Genomic DNA, 25,135 nt, shown 5'->3' with positions numbered 1-25,135 from the left:
ACTACATTTGATGTGACTACATTTGAGCGCTGCTGCAGTTTGCACATCAGTTCACTTCATGATTCACCATCATTAAAACATATTCCGTTTGAAGGTCCCATCAATTTTAGCACATCCTCCAACAGGGCGCTAAAATACCGAACGAAATTCATCAGTAGCATCTGTCAGTGTTTTGCTTTGCTCGGCTAGGCTCTTTCGGTCTAATAAGACCATTCCATAGCCGGAAGGATGATAGGAAAAAGAGGGAGACATTGATCAGGGCGGGCACCCTAGTGAATCGTCGGGGGCTTATCTCCAGAAGCCACACTGGGCAGACCACCTAGCCCCCTAACACTCACTGCACCCGGTTACGGGTGTGCTCCTATTAAAGGGAAGCTTCCCGCATGGGATAAAATTGCCCGTCCAGCCCGGGCCAGGGACTTTAGGACGTGGAGGAGGATTTGACTATCCTGAGGATGAACACGACGGAACAGAGGTGATCAGATAAGAAGCTCCCCAGCTTTCACAGAGTGTGGAATGGACATTTCGGCAAAGAGCAGTTTGGACGCCCTAATGGGCACCTTCTCAGAAATGCCGAAACCCTTCTGCAAAGGCACAGAGGCAAAGAACACTGATGACGTTGAACAAATGATGTCCGCTTTTTTATAGGTTTTGATGCACTAGTTAGTCAGTACAGATGGAACGGCTGAAGATGGAACAGCTGCTGATATGAAATAATTTGTGTTGTGATATGAAATAACACATGGATGGGGCTCAAAAGATTGATCTGAGCCCAACCTTGTGACCCCAATTGACATTGAACTGGTGACCTCAATGTATTGACCTTGACCTTTGATCCCACGTTCTGACCTGGGGGTGGGTACAGGTAGCTGTTGCCACCCATCTTGTAGCTCGGCCGGGTAGCCGTAAAGTCACGTGACCTTTTCCTCGCTCACTAAAAGTCACACATTCAGCACGTCACAAGAAATAAATTAACAGGAATAGGCATATTGCATGACAAGAAATCGAACTGCAATCATTTGCATGATTTACATTCAATTATATCAAAGTCATTTACATTATTTTTTAGACAAAGATCATGAAAATTTATTCACGAACATTTTTCTATATTTTTGTATAGATCATACAATATACATGTTATTATTATCTATTCCACAAACATTGTACCTTGACAATGCGATGTAAACGCATTGTGGCACACTAAATAATAAGCCACTTAGCTGACGAAGGCCGGGCACTAGCCACAAACAGTCAAATTAAATTGATTCTCTCGAAGCCTTTACTCGTGACTAGCGTTTGGTAACCAGTAAAGGACCATCCACGATAAGAATATGACAATTTCGCTAAATAAAGTAATAAGCGTTTTGAAGTCAACGAGCCAGTGCAGCGTAACAATCTAAAATATTTCTTTTCATGTCTATGAGTAGAGCCACCGTAATACGAGCTATTATTGCTGAATACTCACTCCAATGTTTGCGTCTCGTAGTAAATCACGTTCTCCCTCGCATCATAAAAATGACTCTGAAACAAAACAACACACGTCGGATCGTATTGGAAATAATCGAGAGGATAACAATACAAACATGCACAGTTGACTACAGAATGATGTTCCATTCCTCATAAGAAAAGATCCTTCTCATACTTTAGATCTTCCATTTCATTCTTTCATTTGCCTACGCAATTAACCGTATTTGTGGTGAGTGTTGTGGCACAACACTAAACTGTGTCACTCAGCTCGTGTGACGCGGCACAGCCTACCACTCCAGGCGACTTATTCCGCCCAACATCATTCTGTAGTCAACTGTACACAAGCCTAATGTTTATATAAAGCTTATATACGCTATATATAACGCTGTGCATTACAAAATTTCATCTTTAGCGAGCACTACAAACAAAACTATCATTAAATCCATTAGCCAGTGGCGGATCCAGGGGGGCGAAATGGGCATTTGCCCCTCCCAAACGGCATAATTTTAACATTACGCCTATGGACGAGGCATGGAAAGAATCGATAAATTGTTTTGGTTTGCCCCCCCCCCCCCCCAAAAAAAAAAACTCTGAGCTAGACCCGCCTCTGCCATCAGCCACCTATAGTCCTATAGGAGCACCCTCCGACTGACCGGACGCTCCTGTATCAGCGGGGATTCCCGCTTGTGGCGCGTTGGGATGCCGAGGTGCCACGACTCCAACTCATCCTTGACACAGGGCGAGTAGCGCAGTCCCCTGTTGGCCAGAGGTACCATTCCAGCGTACTGCGAGACAAAGCACACCTGTCACTCGATGGATCCGCGGATAATGCTGTCATCGGATGGTGACTGACTTCTGACTGAATTTTAGGCAGCTACAGTAAGGTAGAGTTCGGCTGATTGGTGACTTCGATCTTTTAACCGCGCCGTGCTGGGGGACTTTTACGCACCCTCCCTCAAGTATTTCGCAAATATCTCAAAAATAGCTGCGCTTATGCATCTTGCCCTCACAATAATGTGAAAATTTCAGATCCAGGTCGTTCAAGGTCAGGTTACCAGATCACGTCAAGTGACCTCACCTCAGAAGAAGTTCAAAGGCTCGCTGTAGCTACACCGACTGAACGATCGCTTTGAAACTTTCAGCGACTGGTCAGAGAAACCGTATGTATAACATGTTTATCCCGGAATTTTGATACCTGAGACAAAAGGTCAGTTCAATTTTGCGACCTCTCCCTTAGGTATAGAGAAAATTGAAATGCGCCTCTTTTGGAGGGATATCGATCAAACACTCTTATTTATTTATTTATTTATTTATTTTATTTATTTGCAGATCTGTGTGGCATCCAAACACATCGTTGGCTGTTAACCCGCGAGCTGCTGGGAGGGGGGGGGCGTTAAACGCCCCCACTTTTTTCGCTGGGCCAAACGGCGCGCCGCAGGCGCGCCAAATTTTGGGTGCCTGTAGGAAATTGATTGAAGTTTATTGTGATTGTGACAAAGTTTCAAAAAAATCGGTCGGAAAATTTTTGAGATATCGAGGTTTTAGTGACGTCATGATTTCTGAGTTTTCGACCAAAAACGGCATATGTTCAAAAAATCATATAAAATCACAGAACAGACATACAGGAAAAGAGGCATGAACAGGTGTACCACGTTTTTGAGATATTTATGAAATATTTTTATAAATATTTTATGAGATATTTACGAATTATGAAAACACTGAGGGGGCGTGAAAACGGCGCTTTCAGCATGGCGCGGGTCGGGTTAAGTTTTTACTAACATTATTGACCAGACCAACATTGGTTGGTGGATAAGGTTTAAAATAAAAGATGATGACCATAACATATGCAATGCTTACGAGTCGCAACATACATAGTCACACATTGCACGCAAAATACCGTAAACATGGTGGCCTTCCTTCGGTTCTGTCCCATGTATAATCCATACCCTGAAGACGTCCGCAGCGTCGGCGTTCGGGTGCAGGGAGAAAACCCGTGTGACGTCATCCTTATCCACATAACCATATTGCTCCTTGAAGCCCTTGACCAGATTGTCCAGACTTGTACGATTCACTCCCGCTCTATCCAGGTGGCAGGAAATGGCCAAAGGTCACATACAGCCCCAGTCGGAGGTCAGAACTCGGAGCTCAAATGCTGGTCGCCGATTTTACGTAATTCAGGCATGCAGTACCCCATGTCAATTAACTCGGCATCAATTGATTGACAATGATATGACATCAATTGCGGTTCGGAAGACACGGCGATCACAGAGCGTTTGCTTTATTTTTTTTTTTCATTTTTTGCAAAACATTTTAGATACTATTGAATTTATTCATGCTCTCGTATGACGCATGTGTATTTAAAATGTACTAAAATGTCGAGCATCATCATACAATGCATCGGGTACATACATCAGTTTAAGACCAACCTTATCAGCGACTCGAAGAGCTTCTGTTCTAGGGCTGCGCAATATTCCTTCACGTCCTGAAAAGAGTTAACAACATATTCAAACACACTCTGTTGGTCGATACTCCGTCAGCGCATAAGTGTACATAAATGTACAAATGTACATGATTAAACCCGCGCCAGGCCAGGACCTTTTTTATAACGCGGACGGCCAGGTACGATTCCCCTTGGCGATTGGCTCATATGATACTTAGAAACACCACATTTACAGGGTAGGTGCACCTGTAAGAAAACTCGTCCCGGTGCTAATTCGGTGATTCTAGGTCATTATTTGGGGGTGGGGTGGAGTGGGGAATATAAATGTAAAAATTTCATTGAAACACGCCAAAGGTTTTTCGCTTATAACTTTTAGTCCAGTAAAGCTAGAGCAAAAAAAAAATATATAAAAATAAACATTAGCTGTATGGCGTCATTGTGATGTCATCTTAACCCTATTCCTGGCGGGCTCCGCCGGGACAAGAAACTGGCGGGGGGGGGCCGATTCGGCCCCCCCCCCCTGAGATCTCGAGAACGAAGCAAGATAGCGACAAGCGGTAAACGGCATCGGATACGCACGGCCAAGATCTACAATTTTTACTAAGGTCATTTTCAGGTCAGGTCAAAGATGACGTCACAGGGGTCGAAAAAGTCAAAATGGCGGCACTAGATATGGAGAGAGTTTTTCTCGAATAACTTTCGAATTAGTCAAGATAGGAACAAACTAAGGGCATCATCGTGTTCCTCTCGTCAATCCGCATCGAATGCTATATATGTTGACCTCGAAAGGTCAAGGTCAAAGGTTGACCTCAGGTCACGTGACCTCGAGGTCATCATGTATATCATTCGATGCGTCTTGACGAGCTGAACACAATGAGACCATCCACGCGTCTGTATCTTGTTCCTGTACGGAGTTATTGGCCAAAAACCTTTGGTGACCTTTGATGACGTCACATGACCTCACAGCTGCCCAACAGCAAAACAGACCTCAAGGTAGTGAAGGTTGATCGTATATGAAGTCATGTATGGTATATGGGGCCATTCCGACCCGTTTTAGTGGTAAAAACAGGGAGTTGATTTTTCCCCCATTGACTTATAATGGGGAGGTCGCGAAATTGACCTGACCTTAGGTCACCGATATCAAAATTCCGAGATATACAAATTGCACATACTGGTACCCTAACTAAACCCTGAAGAGAAGAAATTGATCGGTCAAAAACTCTAGCTCTGGCGTGATTGCAAACTTTTCTGAGGTAGGGTCACCAAACCGCCTCTGGTGACCTGACCTGAGGTCAGATCAACTCAAAATTTTCAGACATGTTGCGTAGAAGCCTTTTAGGAAAAGTCAGAAAATTTGAGCTTCCTAGCTCAACGCGTTTGGGAGATATAACCAAAAAACCTCAGGGGGGGCTCCTGAGGCCCCCCCCGCCAGGAATAGGGTTAAGGGCTAAAAACACAAACATTTTTTTTCAAATATGGCCTAGGTAGGTATTAATTTAAAGTTATACCAATTTTCAAATTCATGTCTAATCAGATTTCGGAAACATCACACAAAAAGTAAGGGGGCAACATTATGCCCTCCACCTCCCAGCGGCTCTTGACCCTCCCTTTAATGAGTTGGCATGAAAGTGATGTCGCTTGGTTCAGAAAGAGTGAAAACGAATATCCACCAAATTTCACCGAAAAATATTCACCGGTTTTAAAGATATTAGACTTTAACTTTTTATCTCCGCTGTTCCTAGCGACTTTTTTTGGAAGCAATAGCTTGGCAGCTGAAAGTGCGGCACTTATTGCGTGCAAAGCAGCATATACCACCGCGTGCTACCAAACGTTTTAGTAAAAGATTTAAAATCGTTAGATCTGCGCTGACGTCACACATTCAGAGGGACCATTCAAATACATTAGACCCTCTGAATCCAAGTGCTGCAACTTTGAAGCAAGATATTTTCAATTTGAGGCATTTCTCGATGTTGTGACTTGTAAGTGCTCAAACCGGTAAGTGCAAGCCAGGGACCCCATTTCGGCTATCTCAACCCAAAACTAATGTTAAGGTGGGATGGTCACTTTAAGTGTTAAGAATGACGTTCGTCCAAAAGGAGCGCCTTTCAAATGTCTCCTGTTAACTTATCATGGAGAAATTGCAAAATTTAACTCACCTTAGGTTCCCGCCGCGTTTTTTAGGATAATCGCAAAAAATCGGGGGGACGGGGGTTCAAAGACCTCTCACCCCAGCAGAGCACAGGTTAATCTGGTATAAAAAAGTATACCATTCGATGCGCATTGAAGTACTGAGTTCACTTGTAATTTTGTTTTTCCTATGCCTCCCAGGTCAACAGTTAGAGGCAAAAACTTTTGACGTGTTTTAGCGAAATTTTTACATTTATGCTTCGCAAAAGAAAGACCAAAAATCAAACTAGAACCACCAACTTTGCACAAGGGCGTGATTTTTTTATGGCTTCATCTACCCTGTAAATTTCGTGTTTCTAAGTGATATAGGAGTCCATTTCTAGGAGGAGGGTCGTACCCCCCAAGATTCCTTTACTACGTACCCCCCCCCCCCCCCATGGCCGTCCGTGTTATGAAAAAATTCCCTGGACGGGCGAGGGTTAAAGAGCATTGTTGTTCGGAGTCTTAGCGGGGGTCGGAGTCGGAAACTGAGTCAATGTTTGAAATCAGAGTCTGAGCCGAAGTCAGAGTCACCAAAAATCCATCGACTCCGCAGACCTGGTTATAACACTATTTGGTCACCGTTCGCCCGTGGCCGTTTCTGATTTATATCAAACTTACCGGTTCATCGCGGCCGGTGTATGCCGTCTGATCTCGGTAGGGTGGTGGGACCATCATATTCCCTAGCCACCCCCCGGCTGCGAGGAATGTGTCTTCCAGGTCACCATGCAGTCTGCTGAAAACGCTCAGCGTTCTCTCCCGCGTCAGCTCGTAGGGTTGACGACCCCTCCTCCTTAAGCCCACACCGGAGTCCTTGACAGCTGAAAAAGTGATGTTAGGTTATTTCTAATTGGACAGGTGCTATAATAAAACAGACAGCACTGAGAAAAAAATTGACTCCATATGGGTCAAAACTCTTGAAAATGCTCCCCTGAAAACTCCTTAAAACCATTGATAACTCCCTTTCCAGCAGAGTTATCGAGTGTGTTCTAGGGTAAATTCGAGCCTTCCTCATTTTGCGAAAGAGTTTTCAAGAGTTCTTAATGGATGGCGAAATGACTCCATGTGTGACACCCCATAACTCTGTGACGCAACTCTACATTACTCCCGAAAAAACCTTTCCCGAACGTTCCGACAGGAGTAAAAGGGGAGTTACGAAGGGGTTTTAGCATACGTCGCGAGGCTGCCGCGGTGACCGCCATCTTTTGCGCTTAGTACACATCACGTTGTGCGGCACGGCGGGCGAGGTGCTAGTGAAGAGCGTGTTGACTTAGACGGACCTGACCTATACAGTGACGGATAATTGGACCTTACTTTGGATTTAAAGGTAAGCTTAGCTGTATTTCTCATCATGCTTTTATAGTGTAAAGTGTTATAATGCTGTGATGAGAACATATGGTAACCCCATGTTCTTGATGGATTTCTTCCTTCCATCTTTCCTCGCTTCCTTCCTCACTCCCTCTTTCCCTCCCCTCTCTCTCCCTTTCTTTCTTCCTTTTTTCCTTCCTTCCTTCCTTCATCCGTCCCTTTCTCCTTCATTATTTCCCTCCTTCTCTTTTTTCTTTCTCCTCCATTCCTCCCACGCAATGTTAAGTGTACCTATAATTTCATGGTCATTAACATTTTGCAGGGGATGAGCTGGAGAGCCTGCAATCCCGCAAGACACGTCGGAAGCCAACGGAGGCCATCAAAATATCCATCCCACCATCGTGAAAGGAGAGCCGGACGAAGAAGACGCAGTATTCGTCGAGGCCCAGGAGGTGGTAGGGTAGCGGCACCACCAGACCAAGCATTCCCGCTGTGGTAGGCCGCCTTTTGGATTCTTAACATCAAAACTCGCGACCGTGAAGCATATGGAGTGAGATCCCCGGAGAGCGTGCCGCGGCGGGATGTCGAAAGCGTTTGTTAGTTTTTTTAAGCCTCCCACCGCCCCGGACTATGAATACACATTTCTTGAAATATATTTTTTATCTGTACTTCGGTACACGAGCTTTGGGTGGTTACGCTATTCGTCCAATATTTATTTTCGGGGGGGGGGGGAGGGGCTGGAGTGGAGTGATGGGAAGTTTGGGTGGGTTTGATGGGGAGTAACAAGAAGTATACCATGAAGCTGTAAACGGAGTTTTGGGGAATAATGGAATGGAGTAATCGGGAGTAATTATGAGGCAGTAGGAGAGTCATTGAGAGTAATGGAAGGGAGTTTCAGGGAGTATGTTGTTTGTTTTGATAGGGTAAGGGAGAGTAATGGAGAGTTTTCTAAAACGGTAGGGAGAGTTACAGAGAGTTTCTCGAGGGAAGTTTTGGGGTGTAATGGAGAGTTTTGGAGGGGGTGTAATGAGGAGTACCACCTGGGAGTTTTGGGGTGTCGTTTTGGTGAACTCCCCCTGGGGTTGTCATGCGGAGTCAGGATTTTTCTCAGTGAGCTTGGGATAGCGAATCAGCGAATCAAAACGAATTTGATCACACGGGACAGTCAGAGCTAACGATACCGCATTGGAAGGCTGATGCTACCAAAGTGGACAAAAAAAATAGATGGGGCTACCAAATCAGACAGGTGGAACAACTAAATAATTTCAAAAAGGCTACAAATCAGAGTGCTGGGCTGACAAATTGAGATACCCAAAAAGTGAAAAGAGAGTGGAACCAAAGTGAATGTTTGGTGTGATCAGAATAGTTGGGTGGCTGTCTTCGGATCACGGCACTTGCCAATAGAGATGTCAATCGGATACCAGCTTTTTGTTACACAGATACCAAACCAATACCGACTTGCTATATTTGGTACTCCAATCATAATGTTTTTAGTATTTTGTTGGTATTTTGAATCCTCGCTAATGTAACGTAAGAGGCAGTAAATTTTGTAAAAACTAATAAATTGACATTTTCCTCATATTTCCAAGTTGGTTCAGTTTCGGTGTATTCCAATGGCTTTGGACGGTATTTCGTTTGGTATCGGTATTCCGATATTCTCTAGCTGACGTCACTACCCGCCACTCACCAATGGTGCACCGTGAGTGGGGCTCGGCGGTGACTATCAGGTCAGCGGCTGTGTCGGGCGCAGCGTTGCTGGCAGTCCAGTCGACTGTCATCTACCGGAGACAATAAGTCTGTCAACCTACTGGCACCTATACCTACAGGTCAGAGATCGGCTGCACTGCACCAGCGTCAGGCGACAAAGGTTAACCCCAAATATCTGATCTTTTTTTGCGTGTGAATATTGCTTTAAGAAAACTATTTTAATGGGTTTTAAATTAAACTCTGATCTGTCATTTTGTCATCAAACAAGAAGCTGTGCTATAGTTAGCTCGATAAAAGCCGTTTTCACGACGGGCTATCCGGCGAATGAACCCAATTTGACCAAATCTGCACCTAATCTCTTTTACAGCAAATATCTTCATTTTATGAATTTATTTCAGTGTTTAAATCGATGATACTCTCTGAAAATATGACAAACCGGGCATATATGTAAGCAATTAGCGCAACCCTAGCTGATAGCTTCTAAGAGGCAAGGCCGTATAAGAGAGGTAGAATCATCCCGCAATTTCCAATGGACCGGTCGCTAAGCATTAGCGTGACGTCACTGGTGGAGACCGCGCGGCGCCCGGCTCCAAGCCGTACGTCGGGTACATTTGGCACTTCATCGTTGTTATTACTGAACGTAACGACAACTTATGACCCTTAATAACTTTTTTACCCACCTAAAGCTGATTTCCTTGCGGATACATTGCCGACCCGAGCCCCACGGTTGACAATCTTGGGATATGGGTCGGATGGGCGACCTCGCGACGGGAGAAGGAACTATTTCAATTGTTGTGTCCCGCACCGCCGATTGCATTCTCTATCTGTACCCGGAGGGGGGGGGGCAGGGGGCACGTGCCCCCATCGGATCAGGGGGCCTCTCGGGCCCGAGGGGGCCTCTCGGGCCCGAGGGGGCCTCTCGGGCCCGAGGGGCCCTGCAGGGCCCCCTTGGCGTCGCATGCGACGCCAGTTGGCGGCTGAGGGTCCACGCTGGCATTTTCGACTCAGAAGGGCCCCACAGGGCTCGAAAGAATACCTTATGTGCTCCGAATAGCCACACTTCTCTCCATAAGAGCCACACACCGGCTTTTTATTGTTCCTTGTCGGCATTTGAGGGCCCCTTGCCGGCCTCTCAGGGCCCATTGGCGACCTCTGAGGGCTACTTGCCGGCCTCTGAGGGCCCTTACCGGCCTATCAGGGACCAGCAGCTCTAAGGGTTCCACACACGCCTGTGATGACCCCCTAAACCAATGGTTGAAGGCCCCCACAACGGCGCCTGCGAGGGCCCTCACCGGTGGCTGTGAAAGCCCCAAACCGGTGCCCAGCTGAGGGCCCCACACTGGCACCTCTGAGTTCAACCAGCATCCCTGAATGAAGTTCCAAAGGCCCAAACCAGTGCTTCTTCTAGAAATTGAATTTGCCGTGGGACCTTGAGGATCCTGGATCTTGATTTTTGGTCACGGCACAAGTCTGTTCTTAAGGCCATATATCGGCGGCTCTGAGGGCTCAACGCCGGAGCCTCTTACGGCCTAAGACGGGACCTTCGCATCGGACGGCCACTCACCGGTGACTTTTGAGGACCCCACACCGACGGCGACGACTCTGAGGGCCCCCACCGGCGTCTGAGAGTACCTTGCTGGTCTCTGAGGACTCCACAGGGCTCCTGAAGACACCGCAGGCCTCTTGAGGGCCCCTTGTCGGTCTCTGAGAGCCCCTGTCGGCTTATAAAGGGTTCGAGCCAGCAGCTCTAGGGGTCCCGCACCCGGCTGTGATGACCCCACACTGCAGTTGAGGGCCCACAGGCCACAATGGCAACTGTGAGGACCCTCACCAGCGCCTCTGAGGGCCACACACTAGCACCTCAGAGGGCCCGCAGCGGTACCTCTGGGGCCCCGCACCAATGCCTCCGAGGGCCTCACACCGGTACCTACCTCTGAGGGCCCACACCAGTGCCTCCAAAGGCTTCATAACCGGTGGCCCTGAGGGCACTACACCGGTGATTTTTGGGGGCCTACCGAAGGCACAACACAATCCCTCAGTCTCGCTGAGTTTCTATCCCAATCCCATACCGGCTTCTATCCCAATTCCGGCTCAACTAATTAGCAGTCCCCCCCCCCCCAATGGGTCAGCTGCGCCGCGCCGGTGTCGGTGCCGGGGGCCAGCGCCATCGGGGCGGCAGTCGGCCACGCGCACTCAATGGTTAGCGCTTAGCACCGGCGGCTAGCGCACGCCCGGCGTGTTATTGGCCGTGAGCCGCTCCAAAACGGCTGCAGTAGCTGGTCGATATAGGCATTAAGCAGATGAGAAGATGCAGGTGGATTAATGACCGGCAAGCTTTTGTGCTTTACGAGGGCGAAGGATCGAAGTTGAAGTCGGCTGCTAAGCCGTGAGCGGATTTTATCAGATGCCGGTTCACTATGACCTTTATCCGGGTCCTGGTCCGCTGAAGCACTCTTGGAGAGCCGAATCACAGCAAAACTCCATCCACGACTGTATCTATACGGCTTACGCTTTTCTGAAAACGTCTGCGTTTGGCCTACGGGCCCGGCCGGCCGGCCGGACGGCCCCGATTGGCGATCCACCAGTGACGTCACTGGTAGTGTTAAGCTGATTGGCGAATAATGCATGGGGAAAACCGGGACGACATCCCCCTGCTAAGAGGTACACTGAACCTAATTTGACCAAATCTTTACCTAATCTGCACCAAATTTGCACCAAATGTGTACCAGATGGCGTTATCACAAGTGTATTCGCGGCCATTGGGGCGACGTAAGAAAAGAAGAAAACAACTGGCCCCAAGAACTTTAAATTATCAGTTAGCATGCACCTTTTCCTTGATATGTAGAGAATTTACCATTAATTCTTAGAGAAAATTGCATTTAAAATCTTCCATTTATGCTTCTTTCATCGTTTGCACAGTATGTTCTTTTACTAAGCTAGAAACACTAATTAGAAATAGTTCCCGCATCATCAAGAACAATAGGGAAGACTTGAAGTGAATATAATAATCTAAACGGTTTTGTAATCCATGTGAAGACACTTCTAAAATTGCCTGTAGAAATATTAAAGGCAAAAGTTCAACTTTTTCACAAGACGGATGGCTATAAACCTTTTCAACGTGTGACAACTCAGCCGGTATTTTGTCGCCTACAGCCCAGCTTTCCCTAGTGACCGATAGAGGCGCTGCTATCGATGTCCGCCCGTGCCGCCTAACGCATCGTGAAAACGGCTAATGGCTTGTCTTATTCTACGTTTTATTTGTCCTCTCCGTCGCTCTCATCGACTTGCCTCGTTGGGGAAGCAGGTCTCGACATCCATCTCCACGGTGTCTGCCATCACCTCGCCACTCTCGAGCTGGCTGTAGACGAGCAGGCGCGCCTTGGGACTCATCTCGGGCACCATGTGCAGAATCAGCTCCTCTGAGCGCAGATCGGCCGTCTGACTGGCCACCACACGGTCGCGAGCTATTACCTATAGCGGAGATTGGAGAATACAGATCAGCATGAGAAAAAGGGAGGAAACTTGGAGACAGCATGGAGAAATGAAGAGTCAGGGAAGGAGCGGGGTGATGAGACATCACATATCTAACTTGACGACGGAGCAGCTTGGGAATAAGATTGTACATACTGTCTGAGTCATTATTCTAAGAAACATTACGCGTTTTAAAAACAGCTTTATGGAAACACGGAAAAGAAGTTAACATTGTATGTAGGTACATGCATCCGCCCACACTTAACCCTCGCCCGCACATGGGGGGGGGGGGGTTGCCACCTTGGTTGCCACCCCCCCCCCCCCCAGGTAGTCTTTCTGCTCTGCACTCGACATTTTTAAAGCTAGAAGGCTGATTTTTCGTATAGCTGCTCCTCTATCCTTTTTTGATGTCCACTGAAAATTTCAAGTTTCTGTGATTTTTGGTTTCGGAGATATGACATTGTTTTTCAGGTCATGTCATGACCCAAATGGCCAATTCTCAACATCTTGCGTTTGCTATGGGCCTTGTGAGCTTTTGACACCTTGATTTCGGCCTTTTTTGCCAGTCTTACCTCCCACCTATCATGGAACATGCTGTTCGACGATGTACAGGTGTCAAGGTCAGGGTCAAGGTCAACCTAGGTCTGTTAGGGCCAAGTAAAGCTGCATATACCACGACACGGTGTATTGTGCTTCCAGCGACCGAAGACCAAGCACGGACACGGCGACCCGCCGACTGACCCAGTCTGGTCACGGTCGCGCCCTTATATAACCACGGCACAGAGCGCATGCGCGATGACCGCGCGGCGGTCAGGCGGCTCGCCGGCCGGACGGCCGGGCCGCCGACCCCGCCCTGTTCCACGGCCCCACACGGCCGGTCCGCGGTCACAATATCCCAACACTCCTCCCCCCATAAAAGAAACGTTTCCACTTGGTCAAGTAACAAAGAAACGCGACACACTACGCGACCGGAACGCGACCGGAAATACAAACTGATTTAGACACTGGTGATGCACATCGAGAGCATCCGAGGCCTAGGACTGAAAACGATCTGGGGGGAGCGACACTCTGCCAGACCTGGTCACATACGCGCCCCGCACAGATGTACCGCCATTCCCCACCTGATCTCGGGCCCGCCGGCAGAGGTAGTACAACGCCAGTGGATCCGGTCCAGTCTCCTCGGACCCCGTCTGCTTCCTGGGACGCGTTTCTGTGGCTGTGTCCGATGCGTCGTCCCTCCGGGTGCTTCCAGACGTTTCCTGTTTGTGGGACTCCCGTTCCACAGCTGGCTTTAGCTGGTTGAAGTGCAGAGCCTTTTCCTTGCCCTTGTCGTCACGGACGAGGTACGTTACTCCTCTCTCTCCTCCGAGGCGGCCGATGATGGTGCCCGGGCCTTTGTAGTACAGTCCCAGTTTCGGCTTCCCGCCGACCGAGACCCTATTATCCCGAATCCATACCCGGTCACCAGCCTCGAACCCTTTTCCGCTCGCGCGCTGGTTGAATCGGGTCGCAGCCTCCGTAGCACTGGCCCGGGTTTTCCTGATAGTCGTCTGATAAGCCTCTGAAATGGCCTTTAGACGCTCTTCAAGGTAGCACCGGATATTTACCGCCCGATCCGGAGGGTTGATGACCGCATCGAGTGGCGTTTTCGGGTGGAATCCGTGCAGCAGAAAGAACGGGGAATATCCGGTGACGCTGTGCACAGAGGTGTTGTAGGCCATGCAGTACGCCTTGATGTCAGCGTCCCAGTTCGCTCCTTGAGGGTCAACGTATTTGGCGACCATGTCTTTGAGTGTTCTCATAAAACGCTCTACCATACCATCACTCTCAGGGTGATATGGCGTTGTACGCGTTTTCTGGATGCCCAGTCGCTTGCACATGCACTGGAACAATGCAGACTCAAATTGGCCTCCTTGGTCCGAGTGAATCCTGTCTGGCACCCCCATGTCGTAAACCCAATCCAACAGCACCGTGGTTACGGTTTCGGCATCCTGCCGTCTGACTGGGTACACTCGGACGTATTTAGAAAAATAGTCCATGATGACTACTGCACATCGGTTGCCATTCTCCGACACCGGCATCTCAGTGATGTCAATCGCAATTCTGCGGAATGGTTGACTCGTGACCTCCGTTACCAGAGGAGCCCGTTTCTTCGGTGCAGGGCGATGGCGCCGTTGGCAAAGGTCACACGTGCTGCAGTACCGACGGATGTCCGCGAACATGCCGGGCCAGAGGAAGCGCTGTCGCACTCTTTCCGTTGTTCGACTCCGTCCCAAGTGTGCGGACGTCGGATGGTCATGGGCGAGCGTCATGATTCTTGATCGCATCGAATCAGGGACCAGGGCCCGGAAGCCCCACTTCGTCCTCATGCCGAGGACGCCCTCCCGCACTTCGAGCTGCGCCCAGCTTCCACGCAGTAGCTCCCACTCGGCGAGAGGGTGATCGGGCGGTGGTTCCCGACTGCCCAGACAGGCGTCCCGCATGACACTGAGGACCTCGTCCTCTTGTTGCGCCGTCTGCAACTCCGATTGTCCTGGTGCTCCAGTGATTAGGCGTCCCGCCTGGTCATCCTTCGCACTAGGTGGCGCAGTAGGCAGTGCGCAGACTTGGTCGTCAAGTTCTGCAGCGCCTCGAGTCTTCCCCACACATTTCTCCTCTTCACCAGAAGCAGGTTCTTGGGCTCTTGTAGCTGCGGTATGCACGGGTGCTTGACCGGCTTCGGCGGGACAGGACTTGCTGCGCTTGCCCGTCCAGATATTGACGTTGACTGGTCGCTGCCGGGACATCGCATCGGCATTGCCGTGATCACGGCCCGGCCGGACAACCACCCGGAACTGGTAAGAGCTCAGCTCGATGGCCCACCGGCCACGTCTTCCCGTCCCGTCCCGTTCCACATTGATGGACTCCGGTACACCCGTGAGTGGTTTGTGATCGGTCACGACTTCGAATTCTGCTCCAACTGTGTACTGGTTGAATCGCCGGATGGCGTGAACGATGGCCCAGAGTTCTTTATCATATGTTGGCCATCTGCGCTGTTGCTTTGTCAGCACCTTACTGTCGTAGGCGATGACTCTCTCCGTGTCACCCACCCGCTCCGCGAGCACTGAACCGACTGCAGAGTCGGATGCATCCGTGTACAAGACGAATGTACCACGGAACGTAGGGAGGGCTAACACTGGAGGTGCAGTCAGCGCCTGCTTCAGACTCTCAAAAGCTGCTTCAGCTTCCGGCGTCCACGTCAGGTGGTCACCCACCACCTTGGCTTCCCTCAGCGGCTTCGTGAGATCCATGTATTGTGGGACAAAACGGCTGTAATATCCGCACAATCCGAGGAAGCTCTTCATGCCATCTTCCGTCTTCGGTGGAGCCCAGTCGAGTATCTTCTGGATGTTATGTGGGTCCGGTAGGAGTCCCTCCTTTGCGACCCGGTGACCGAGGAACGTAACTTCGCGCTTTGCGAGGCGGCACTTTTCTGGTTTGAGCTTCAGCTTCGCCGACCTCACTCGCTTGAAGACAGCACGGAGCGTTGCGATGTGCTCGTCCTCGGATCTGCTTGATATGATGATGTCATCAAGGTAGACTAAACAGCGTTTCGAGTCCAGACCTGCAAGCACCAGTTCCATGAGTCGCTGGAAGGTGGCTCCAGCATTTTTGAGACCCATGGCCATCACCCGGAACTGATGGAGTCCTTTGCCCGTGGAGAACGCCGTCTTTTCTCGGTCCTCTGTGGCCAGCGGGACCTGCCAGTAACCGGTCGCCATGTCGAGCGTCGTGTACCACGTTGCCCCCGCTAGGGTATCCAACGCCTCGTCGACCCTCGGCAGAGGATGCGCACATCCGCGAGCTCGGCTGTTGATCGCGCGGAGATCGACGCAGAAGCGGAAACTTCCATCTTTCTTTCTGGCCAGGACGACTGGGGAGCACCACGGACTTGTACTCTCTTCAATTATTCCATCTTTCATCATCTGCGTCTTCTGCATCTCGACTTGCTCGCGGAGTTTAACTGGTACCCGCCGTGGTCTCTGCTTCACGGGAGCCTCCTCCCCTGTGTCGATGTGGTGTTCGAGCAAATCTGTCTTGCCGATATCACCCGCATACTGACTGAAGATGTCTGCATATTCGCTGAGAATGGTTCTGAGCTTCTCCTTTCCTTCCGCTGAGAAGTCAGATCCGTCCACATCAAGTACTTCTGTCACCGTCGTATTCTGACGCCTTTCTGTTCTGCAGCTCACATCATCAACGTCATCATCATCACTGTCCTCAACGCCTCCGTCTGCAGCCAGGCACAACTTGTACTCGCAGTCCTTCTCGTTTGTAGCATCATAAAATGTCCCTAGGTCACTGCCTCTGAGAACACGGACTTCTTCAGACCCAACATTTGTCAAAATGATCGAGACGCACCCGTCGTCGTCTGCAACGACCAGAGCCCTTGGAGTCAGGAGTCCCTCCCGCTCCGCTACGGTTGATGGCTCGAATATCCCGGCTGCACCCATTTCATCACTCTGCACGCCGTCCACTCTCTCCAGCTTACCGGCTACCACGCTCTCTGACCGTGCTGGAATGACGACGTTCGACAGTAATCGCACTCGCGCACGTCTTGGTCGAACCTGCTCCCGGCTCGGCAGGGGAACGCTCATGGTTCCAATCTTGAATGAGCCAGCGTCGTCGTCAATGACCGTGCGATGCATGCACGTGAAGTCGCGATCTAGTATCACGTCGTACACGAGGTCGTCTGCCACGGTCACTACCGGGCATCGGAAGCTGACTCCATCAATGCATAATGAGAGGTTTTCCAACTCACCAACTACCTGGAGGGAGGTACCTCCCGCTCCGATAGCATTGCGCGCGCTCGGGCTGAGCCGGATTGCTCTGAGTGCTGGGTTCCCCTCATAAAATCCTCTTCGCATCATAGTGAAGTCGGCACCAGTGTCCACCAGCGCCCATGTCGAAGCGCCGTGAATGACGACCCGAACGGCCGACGCCGTGAGTGGGGACGCTTTCGAGAGGACTGGGACCTGTCCCACGGCTCCAGTCCGGTTCAGTTTTCCTGATGCGCACCGGCGCCCCGCCGGGGATCAGCAGCTCTTGTCTCGGAGTGGCCTCCGCCAGTGCTGCCACCCTGGAAGTATTGGCACCCTGCCATCCAGTGGCCCTGCTGCCCACAACATAAGCAGAGCGGCAGCGCGCGCCCATCCCTTGTCGACGGCAATGAAATGGGGCAGTGTCGCTTGAGGTGACCCAATTCTCCACAGCCGAAGCATCTGACGCTAGGTGAACCACGGCTACGCTCGGGGCAGTCTCGCTGAAAATGACCCGGCTGCTCGCAGTGGTAGCACCGGGGAAGTCGGCGAGACTTACTCGCATCAGTTGTCGTCTTAGGCGCCATTGTGATGGCCGATATCGACTCGTGTAGCCCGCGAATATGATCTTCGATGACTGTGAGCCGGTTGTTGTCCGTCACAGTCTTTTCGGCTTGACTCACGGTTGCTTCACCCCCGACCGGGCGGACCGCCCCGATGACGTCGACCTCGCGATTTCGCACCGCCTTGATCGTCTTCTTCGTCTCCTCGAATTCTTTACTAACGCGTACCGCGTCAGTCAGAGTGGATACGTTTTGGTTGATTAACCTCTCTTGCAATTGCGTGTCACGGAGGCCACAGATGAATCGGCCGCACTGGAATCCCTCCATAGCGCTGTGGTCGCTGGGCAGAGCCGGCTGGGCTAGCCCACTCAACTCTCTGATCCTGGCTGAGAAGTCTTCAACAGACTCCGAAGGTGATTGGCAAACTCGGTTGAGTTCGACATGAGCCTGCAACGTGCTTATTTGCCGACCAAACCGACTTTTCAGTGCTTCAACCACCCTGCCGTAGGCCTTCCGTGACTCTTCGGTGAGTGACGCGAATGTGTCCAGTGCGACTCCGTCCAAAAGACCCACCATAGCCGCCAGCCGGTCCCCGGCTTTCATGCTCGCCGTCTGAGCCTCGAATCGGCAGAACCATTTCTGCCACACTTCCCCCGACTCTCCACTAAATTTCGAAGCTCTTGAAAGGAAAATGGTAGATAAATCCATAGTTTGTTATACTGAACTCTACTGGAGAGAACCTCTCAACACCCAAAGTCTCTACTCACCGGCTCCGTCCACCTTTTCCACCGTGAGCTTGCGTAGGCCGTCACAGAACTCTCACAGCAATCTTCTTTCTTAAAAACTCATATGCAGCCCATTTACGTTATTGGTCCTACCGACCGCGCCAAAATATGTTAGGGCCAAGTAAAGCTGCATATACCACGACACGGTGTATTGTGCTTCCAGCGACCGAAGACCAAGCACGGACACGGCGACCCGCCGACTGACCCAGTCTGGTCACGGTCGCGCCCTTATATAACCACGGCACAGAGCGCATGCGCGATGACCGCGCGGCGGTCAGGCGGCTCGCCGGCCGGACGGCCGGGCCGCCGACCCCGCCCTGTTCCACGGCCCCACACGGCTGGTCCGCGGTCACAATATCCCATCAGGTCATCTAAGATAATTGCGTTTTAGGCAAGCTGAATTTACTTTTTGTGAATTTTTTTGACTGCATTTTTGGTAAAAGCTTCTCTTCATGTAATATGGACACATAAACAATCGGTGCACACATCAGTATACACACAGACACACACAGACATGCAAACACATATAATTGACCTTGACCTAGCTTGACCTGGAATGACCTCAGCAGCAAAAATCTGGACGGGTAGTGTGACAAAGAGGTTCTAGCTGGCTTGGCACCAGAAAACGGCATCGTCATCGGTATATGATAAGCAGCGCACTTGATATCCAACGGTGACCCAAAACAGCAACATTTTTTAGTTTGACCTGACCTGGAAGGTCAATGACTGACCTGAGAAGGTAAAACTGGGTACCATTGGATTCGTCTCTTCCCAAAGAATCTTTGTGGTCTTTACCGCTAAGCTCTATCTCCAACAGGAACAAAATGGCGCGGGGGGTGGCAACCCCCCCCCCATGTGCGTTCTAGGATGGGAAAATGGCATGTGCGGGCGAGGGTTAACCCTCGCCCGCACATGCCATTTTCCCATCCTAGAACGCACATGGGGGGGGTGGTTGCCACCCCCCCCCCGCGCCATTTCGTTCCTGTTGGAGATAGAGCTTAGCTGTAAAGACCAAAAAGATTCTTTGGGAAGAGACGAATCCAATGATACCCAGTTTTACCTTCTCAGGTCAGTCATTGACCTTCCAGGTCAGGTCAAACTAAAAAATGTTGCTGTTTTGGGTCACCGTTGGATATCAAGTGCGCTGCTTATCAAATACCGATGACGATGCTGTTTTCTGGTGCCAAGCCAGCTAGAACCTCTTTGTCACACTACCCGACCAGAATTTTGCTGCTGAGGTCATTTCAGGTCAAGTTAGGTCAAGGTCAATTATATGTGTTTGTATGTCTGTGTGTGTCTGTGTGTATACTGATGTGTGCACCGATTGTTTTTGGGTCCATATTACATGAAATCATGATCTGAGAAGCTTTTACCAAAAATGCAGTCAAAAAACTTCACAAAAAGGAAATTCAGCTTGCCTAAAACGCAATTATCTTAGATGACCTAGGTTGACCTTGACCCTGACCTTGACCCCTGTACATCGTCGAACAACATGTTCCATGATAGGTGGGAGGTAAGACTGGCAAAAAAGGCCGAAATCAGGGTGTCAAAAGCTCACAAGGCCCATGGCAGGCGCAAGATGTTGAGAATTGGCCATTTGGGTCATGACATGACCTGAAAAACAAGGTCATATCTCCGAAACCAAAAATCACAGAAACTTGAAATTTTCAGTGGACCTCAAGAAAGGATAGAGGAGCAGCTATACGAAAAATCAGCCTTCTAGCTCTAAAAATGTTGAGTGCAGAGCAGAAAGACTACCTGGGGGGGGGTGGCAACCACCCCCCCCCCCCCCATGTGCGGGCGAGGGTTAATCTCAAGCATTGGCTAAATGTTTCACCAGAACCAGTTAGTTCTTACCTCGCCCATCGCTTCAGCGTTTGCTAGCGCGCCCCATAATACTAAATCATCATCCACTGCAGCATCTATAGTACCAGTAGTACACAAAGGCTAAAGGGGGTCAGTCTCACCAAGATCGTCCATCACATCATGAGCATGTTCCCCTCCAAGCTGACCTGTAGCTGGACGACCAGCGACTCCTTGGGCACGGTGGAGAGCAGCGGTAGGCGGATGTCGCCATGGCAGGGAAGCTTCACGGGCATCTCAGCCACATCGAAAGCCAGGTAGGAGCCGGATGGTGATGTCATAACTCTCAGTCCATCGCTCCATGGCAGATCTGGCCAGTCCGAGCCCTAGGGGAGAGAAAGAGGGAGAGAGAGAGAGAGAGAGAGAGAGAGAGAGAGAGAGAGAGAGAGAGAGAGAGAGAGAGAGAGAGAGAGAGAGAGAGAGAGAGAGAGAGAGAGAGAGAGAGAGAGAGAGAGAGAGAGAGAGACAGACAGACAGAGCAGGGCTGTTACAAGAGGGTGGAGAGAGTGAGTTTATTGTGGTCTTGATGTGAATCTGCAAATGCGAAATACCTACTATCATCAAGGTACTGCAATGAAGACAACATTCAATGAAGGATACCGTCGAGAAAGGATACCGGACAGCACGGCTTAGTGATCAGTGATCACTGAGGTATGATCACTGATCATACCTCGATTTCCACCGTGTGAACTCGGTGCGACAACTCGGTCATCTTCAGCTTGGCGATGCCTTCGCCGTCCGTCGTGATGTTTCTACACTGTTTTTCAGTCGTTTCAGCCTCCGTGTGATTCACTCTCCAGAGGAGTGGAAGACTCTTCAGTTCTGCAAGAAGCTCCGGACTAAGCTGCAAACAAATGATATGGTCAGGGACCAAGGTCAAAGGTATAGAGCTCCGTTAGGCTGCAGTGACAGGCCTGGAGTCAGTTTTTCAACGGCAACATCGCCGGCTGCGGATATTTCTAGTCTTTGGTAGCCCATAAGTTTCGAAAGCCACACGAACTAACAACCACTGATATCATCATCATCATCATCATTCTTTATTATGCACCGCTTTTACAGCGACAAATACAAATATATACATGTGTGTGATCACAAATGATGGAAGCCTGAAAAGCTGGTATCTCCGGCATATGTAGGTGCTCAATGTGAGCACGTGAGGAGCCTCAATAGGCGCCTGGAGGCCTCACACGTTCCTTGAAGGACCAGCCGAATGCTTTCCGCCAAGCCGTCCTCCTACAAGATGTCAAAAACGAGGTCAGCCAGCCGGGCAAAAGAAACTGCTGGTGACCGTTCGTGACCTGAGATGACCTCAGGGGCACACAGAGGGGTTAGAGGTGCATTTTTTCGATTCAGTGTGTCATGTTTACCCATGAACCGATGTTTGAGAGGGTTTTGAACACCATTCGTCCACAAGAGGTGCATTTCAATTTTCTCCCATTGATTTATAATGGGAGGACACAAAATTGACCTGACCTTAGGTCAACGATATCAGAATTCCGAGATATACATTTTGTACATACTGTTATTCTTATCAATCTCTGAAAATTTCAAGGCGATCGTTCGGCCGCTGTAGCTCTGACGAGGATTGAAACTTTTTCTGAGGTGAGGTCACGTGACGTGATCTTTTGACCTGACCTTGAAAGCCCTGGGTCTGAAATTTTCACAACATGTGCGGAAAGGTGCATGAACAGGTGTGACAAAAAACAAACACCCTCCCCCCGGCCCGGCGCGGGTTAAAAAGGCATCGTAGGCATCTCCCCCACCAGGACGACGTTTTTTCGGCTGACAGCTCAGTGCATGTATGTACGTTCGGCGTCGTGTCGTACCTACTACCTTGTTTAGCTCATCCCCGTTCGGCGTCGTGTCGTACCTTGTTTAGCTCATCCCCGTTCGGCGTCGTGTCGTACCTTGTTTAGCTCATCCCCGTTAGGCGTCGTGTCGTACCTTGTTTAGCTCATCCCCGTTCCGCGTCGTGTCGTACCTTGTTTAGCTCATGCCCGTTCGGCGTCGTGTCGTACCTTGTTAAGCTCATGCTTTGGTAGGAGGTAAGTGAAGTCAGCCAATGGTGACGACGTGTTGACTCCAAACCCATTCCTGAGGACCGAGTGGCAGCATTAGTGCACGGTCAGAATGGCTCCGGCGGATGTCTTCATAAAATAAGAATTAGTGGAAATAATGATGAAAATATGGATGCTTAAATAATAAGGATAAAGCCGACAAAGATAAAGATATAACAGAAAATAAAAATTAGAATGCCAAAATGCGCATAAATTGTATCAACAAGGACAGCACACGACTCGCTGTCATACTGAAACGCTAATTTTCTCTGACACTCACTCACTCACTCACTCACTCACTCACTCACTCACTCACTCACTCACTCATACACTAACTCACACACTCACTCAATCACACGCACGCACTCACGCACTCACTCACTCGCACCCACTCACTCACTCACTCACTCACTCACTCATTCACTTACTCACTCACTCGCAAGCGCGGACGCACACTGACTCATTCGCTTACCCACTCACTCGCAAACGCGCACACACACTCACTCATTCGCTTACCCATTCACTCACTCTCTCACTCACTCACCGAGTAGGTGGGTAGTACACGGTCCGAGTGCAGATCTCTATCACTTCATTCGTCACTGGCCCTTCCTCGCCAAAGTATGTGACACGGTACTGCAAAAAAAAGATCACAGCAGAATTTGTCAACGCTAACAAACATCATATATATATATATATATATATATATATATATATATATATATATATATATATATATATATATATATATATATATATATATATATATATATATATATATATATATATATTAGGGTGTCCCAAAAAAACTTTTTTGTTAATTATTTTTGACCGGCTGAAGGCTGCCCCCGTTCCACTTGGCTGGGATATGATGCTGACAAAATTTCAAGTGAATCAGAGTACGTTTAGAGGTTGCGAGCAAATGAACATTTTTGTCTCTTCTTAGGTGCATTTTAACATGGCTACTAGGATCGCATGCATGGCATGATTCAGACGGGGCAGAATCGTTCGCACTTTTTCCCTCCAGTCGTTTCAGCTGTTTCCTTGGCGGTTTCCGGAGGTTGGCCACAATTTTCATCTTCAAACTGTCCGCAAGGCGACCATCGACGAGCATCATTCCAGAAACCATCGTTAGGCTCCTGATGGTGCCTGAAGTCGCGGGCAAAGGCCGCGACCACTTCCCTCCTCTGCAGCTGCGTCTCGGTCGCATCTTTGTTGCCGGTTAACTTAAGATGAAGATCGTCCAGGCACATACACCGGATCAGGATATGGTCAGGTGTGTCGTCTCCTTGCAAACGGCGCACCTCACCGCTGAGTACCGCACGTCGGGTCACCCTGGGCACTGGGCAGGTCCGCGCCAGGAGGCGGCCGATCCGGTGGATGTACTGGTACGACATACCTACTGCAGTATCCAGCACGTAGTTGATGCAGATAGGCATCCACCGCCTAGCCCTTGCTTACGCCAGAGACTGAGGTGGAGGTCGGCATCCGGTCTCCCCAGATCCTCTTGAAGAAGGAGTCTGGCCATGTCATGCGTCAAGCAGTTGCAGCCGCCCCTGCTCCGGCACTTGTGATGGCCTTTGCTTCTGCCGGCACCTCCTGCGGGAAGCCGGCTGCTTCTCTTGACCAGCTCGTCGTCCCTCTTACGGTCCTACTGCCTAGGCTGAGACGGAATATGACGATCTCCAATTGCCGCCATGTTGAAGCAGCATTGGCATTCCTCTCGAAGACTTTGTAACCTCCTGGTCCATCCATGTTCCTGCTGACGACTCTGGTGGTGGACCCAGGTTTCATCGCGAAATAAACCAAGGAGTTTAATAAGGAAGGACGACGCAGCCTATCACATGGTCAGCCATAGAGCAAGGGCTCTTAATATCGTCAATGATGCCGCCGAACGGGGAATCTCGCTTATCTAGCGGTACAACACCACCACCAAGTCAGAAGAGCAGAAGCAATACCTGCTTCAGCTAGTGCATCACCATCAGCAGACGCAGCCCAAGAAAATCAAGGATGGATAGACAAAGAAAGTGTTTCATAGATAGTGCAGTGCTACCTTCTGCTGTAAAATTGTCTAAATACCCTGATTTGTCATGCTTGTTCAATCGGTATATACCTACACATATTATTAAATGGGGTTTGCTCACTTAAAAAGTGCACAAGCTCGCAACCTCTAAATATACTCTGATTCCTCTGAAACTCGACCAGTGTCTTCCTTACCGGTAGTGGAACCGGGGCAAACTTCAGCCCCTTGAATATTTCATAGTTTTGTTTTTCCCATGTATGCTTGGGACACCCTAATATATATATATATATATATATATATATATATATATATATATATATATATATATATATATATATATATATATATATGAGTGAAGTTGGGAAGCAGTTTTTCACGAATACATGTTTCAATGAAAATGACAGCGTAACGGGCGTTGTTTTGCTTCTTGCCAAGATTCTCTAGGCTTCTCACAGTTTTTCGATCATCTAAGGAAAATTCATGTAAAAT

At 49.5% G+C, this 25,135-nt stretch overlaps 1 protein-coding gene across 1 annotated transcript in view; it reads right to left on the bottom strand.

Moving 5' to 3' along the window:
* Positions 1-479: 479 nt before the first annotated feature.
* The window catches only part of LOC122376221 (murinoglobulin-1-like), a 53,003-nt gene continuing 28,347 nt past the window's right edge, over positions 480-25,135 (bottom strand). Inside the window, exons 11-23 of the mRNA XM_043356006.1 lie at positions 23,171-23,259; positions 22,588-22,663; positions 21,240-21,413; positions 20,719-20,895; positions 12,377-12,559; positions 9,069-9,159; positions 6,695-6,894; positions 3,894-3,949; positions 3,414-3,546; positions 2,121-2,252; positions 1,466-1,521; positions 850-934; positions 480-584 (exon numbers count right to left, since the gene is read on the bottom strand). Of these exons, the coding sequence (XP_043211941.1) occupies positions 480-584; positions 850-934; positions 1,466-1,521; positions 2,121-2,252; positions 3,414-3,546; positions 3,894-3,949; positions 6,695-6,894; positions 9,069-9,159; positions 12,377-12,559; positions 20,719-20,895; positions 21,240-21,413; positions 22,588-22,663; positions 23,171-23,259 (1,557 nt within the window). The remainder of the gene's footprint in view (positions 585-849; positions 935-1,465; positions 1,522-2,120; positions 2,253-3,413; positions 3,547-3,893; positions 3,950-6,694; positions 6,895-9,068; positions 9,160-12,376; positions 12,560-20,718; positions 20,896-21,239; positions 21,414-22,587; positions 22,664-23,170; positions 23,260-25,135) is intronic.

Source organism: Amphibalanus amphitrite, unplaced genomic scaffold (genome assembly GCF_019059575.1).
Source record: "Amphibalanus amphitrite isolate SeventyFive unplaced genomic scaffold, NRLGWU_Aamphi_draft 002057F_arrow, whole genome shotgun sequence".
NCBI lineage: Eukaryota > Metazoa > Arthropoda > Thecostraca > Balanomorpha > Balanidae > Amphibalanus > Amphibalanus amphitrite.
The sequence above is the reverse complement of the archived record's forward strand: the minus strand, read 5'-3'. Positions and strand labels throughout refer to the sequence as shown.